The sequence below is a fragment of the Crocuta crocuta genome, unplaced genomic scaffold (assembly GCF_008692635.1).
Source record: "Crocuta crocuta isolate KB4526 unplaced genomic scaffold, BGI_CrCroc_1.0 scaffold50, whole genome shotgun sequence".
Lineage (NCBI taxonomy): Eukaryota > Metazoa > Chordata > Mammalia > Carnivora > Hyaenidae > Crocuta > Crocuta crocuta.
The window spans coordinates 6,205,580-6,208,768 of NW_027527428.1; the positions used below are offsets into that span (position 1 = coordinate 6,205,580).

Genomic DNA, 3,189 nt, shown 5'->3' on the forward strand with positions numbered 1-3,189 from the left:
TTTGACCGGAAGGGCCTGGCCCCAGCCCTCCACGCCCCCTCTCCCTCCAGCGTTCCCGAGCGCGGTCATGGCGACCCTGCACTGCACAGACTCGACGCTCACGGGCCTGGACGAGGAGGCGCTGTGGGACATGATGGAGCGCCACCGGCACAAGATCGTGAGCCGCATCTGCCCCAGCCGCCTCACGCCCTACCTGCGCCAGGCCAAGGTGCTGGGCCAGCTGGACGAGGAGGAGGNTGAGCGCGCGGTCATGGCGACCCTGCACTGCACAGACTCGACGCTCACGGGCCTGGACGAGGAGGCGCTGTGGGACATGATGGAGCGCCACCGGCACAAGATCGTGAGCCGCATCTGCCCCAGCCGCCTCACGCCCTACCTGCGCCAGGCCAAGGTGCTGGGCCAGCTGGACGAGGAGGAGGTGCTCCACAGCCCCAGGTTCACCAACACCGTCATGAGAGTCGGTGAGGACCCCCCCCCTCCCCGGCCCTTCCTGCCGCACCAGCTCCACGCCAGCCGGTGCCTGGGCAGGGTTGCAGGACTTTAAAGACCCGAGTTCCAGACGCGGGGACACTGGGGGCTCTCCCGGAGTTGCCGTAACGAACCGAGCGGCTTATGCCTGCAGAAATGTGTTCGCTCGCAGTTTGGGATCCGGGTGTGGGCAGGGCCGCCTTCCCTCGAAGGCTCAGGGGCACCTCCTTCCTCGCCTCTTCCTGGTGGCCCCGGGCATTCCCCGGCTCGTGGCCACATCCCTCCAGCGTCTGCCTCTGTCATCACGCAGACTTCCCTGTGTCTTCCCCCTCCTGTCTCTCTCTCCTTTTTCTTAATGTTTTATTTTATTTCTGAGAGAGAGAGAGACAGCATGAGCAGGGGAGGGGCAGAGAGAGAGGGAGACACAGAATCCGAAGCAGCTCCAGGCTCTGAGCGGTCAGCACAGAGCCTGACGCGGGGCTCGAACCCACGAACCGTGAGATCATGACCTGAGATGCAGTCGGATGCTTAACTGACTGAGCCCCCCGGGCGCCCCTTCCCCCCTCCTCTGTCTCTTATGAGGACCCTTGTCACTGGCTTTAGGGCCCCCTGGATAATCCCGGATGACCTCATTTCAAGGTCCTTACTGTACTTACATCTGCAAAGACCCTTTTTTCCAAATAAAGTGCCACTGACAGTTTCCAGGTAGATGTACCTTTGTGGGGGGGGGGGACACAATTCGACTCGCTCCAGATGTCTTTGGAGCCGATTCTGACAGTCTGACTAGCTGTGTTTATTCACCCAAAACAGGGAAGTGAATAGCCTCTGCTAATCAGGTCGTTGGGGGATTGAATGAGACTCATCTCAAGGCTGAGGCCATGGGAAGCAGGCAGCAAGGAGTAGCTACTAATGTGATCTTATTTCTGCCTGTTGCTTATGAACCCTAGATACAGGAGAAAGGAACCCAAGCCAGTGAGTCGGGCTTGAGAGCATTGGGGTCGTGGTGGGCTCTCTGGGACCCGGGGCCCTGGGGTGCTGCCCTTTGTGTCCTTTGTTCCATGGGGTTCACACACAGGGTCTGCACGTGTCCACCAACACACCGGGAGGGCTTGAGAGCCAAGGTCATCTTCCCTCATCCTTTACGGCCGACCCTCAGCACTTGGCTTGTCGTGTTACTCAGTGCGTGTCAGCCTGGCCCTTCTGTGGACTGGCTGCCATCGTGTGAATTGAAGGGACCCACAAGAGCAGTGAGGCCCCTCCCGGGATCCTGGGGCTCCGCTCTCACCCCCTGATGCCCAGATGTGCATGGGTCCTTCCCATGCATCCCCGGAGGAAGCCCCCCGCGAGCCCCATTAGCTGACACTGTTTGCACCCTAGGGCACCTGCTGGATTTGCTGAAGATGCGAGGGAAGAATGGAGCCATTGCCTTCCTGGAGAGCCTCAGGTTCCACAACCCGGACGTGTACACGCTGCTCACAGGGCTGCAGCCCAAAGGGGACTTCAGCAACTTCAGTGGTGAGAGCTGGCTCTCTGGGGGGCTGGGCGCCTCGGGATCCCGGTGCCTGCAGGCTCCTGACCTCCCCTCGCCGCCCCCCACACAGAGGCTCCTGTCCCAGTGCCCCAGCACAGGGCGGGAGGGGGACCCCGCCAGCCACAGTGCAGGAGCCGGAGCCGGGGGCCTTTGGTCCTAAAAGAAATCTGTCCCTGATTACCGGGTGTCGAGGGTGGACGCCTCACGGGGCACAGGCTCTGCATCTGAGAGGTGCAGGCGAAGGAGAAGCACATCCTTCCCTAAGTGCTCCTGAGATGAGAGGCCTGAGCTGGCGCTGTGCTTCTTGGCGGCGGCGGGGGAGGCGGCTGGGTCCTGGAGCGGCTCGACTGGGAGGCTGGGAGGGTTAGGGTTAGGGTTAGGGAAGAGAGGCCCCGGCGGGAGCCCAGCAGGAGGGGAGCCTGGAGATTTGGAAACATTGTATTGTACAACGGGCAGGACTAACATCACTCCAAACCCCTAAGAAAATGTTTCTGCCTGTTTGGCATCCAGCCCGCGTTTGTTAGACTCCGCCAGGCACTGTATGGACTCATGGTCCCTGTTATGATTTTCTTAGGGGGACATTAGAGTGAGTTAGCATCGAGCACACCTGAGCTGACGAGGGGGTCAGGTCTGGACAGCGGGCCCACAGGGACGCCGAGAAGACGAAAACCCGGTACCAAAGTCGCCAGTCGTGCTACTTACTCAACCAAATATTGAGTCCGGTTGAGCCCGCAAGTGTTTAAGGAGACGGACGGATCAGGGTGGGGCTCCGGGCAGAGAGTCCGGGCGTCGGAAGCCAAGGCCCCTGGGCGGACGGGGGTGGGGGGCGAGGTGGCCCATCTGGCCGTCGTCCGCAGGGCTAATGGAGACGTCCAAGCTGACCGAGTGCCTGGCCGGGGCCATCAGCAGCCTGCAGGAGGAGCTGAGCCAGGAGAAGGGGCAGAAGGAAGCCCTGCAGCAGCGCTGCGGGCAGCTGGAGGCGCGCCTGGGCCAGGCGGAGGCCCGCGCGCAGAGCCTGGGCCACCTGGAGGCCGACCATGACCGCATGAAGCGCGAGGTCAGCGCCCACTTCCACCAGGTGCTGAAGCTCAAGGACGAGATGCTCAGCCTGTCGCTGCACTACAGCAACGCGCTGCAGGAAAAGGAGCTGGCGGCCACGCGCTGCCGCAGCCTGCAGGAGGAGGTACAGG

The 3,189-nt window shown here is 62.1% G+C and overlaps 1 protein-coding gene across 1 annotated transcript in view; it reads left to right on the top strand.

The window, feature by feature from the left end:
* Positions 1-249: 249 nt before the first annotated feature.
* CARD14 (caspase recruitment domain family member 14) overlaps positions 250-3,189 on the top strand; it is a 22,356-nt gene continuing 19,416 nt past the window's right edge. The window contains exons 1-3 of the mRNA XM_077756383.1: positions 250-461; positions 1,846-1,983; positions 2,857-3,182. Of these exons, the coding sequence (XP_077612509.1) occupies positions 251-461; positions 1,846-1,983; positions 2,857-3,182 (675 nt within the window). The 5' untranslated portion in view covers position 250. The remainder of the gene's footprint in view (positions 462-1,845; positions 1,984-2,856; positions 3,183-3,189) is intronic.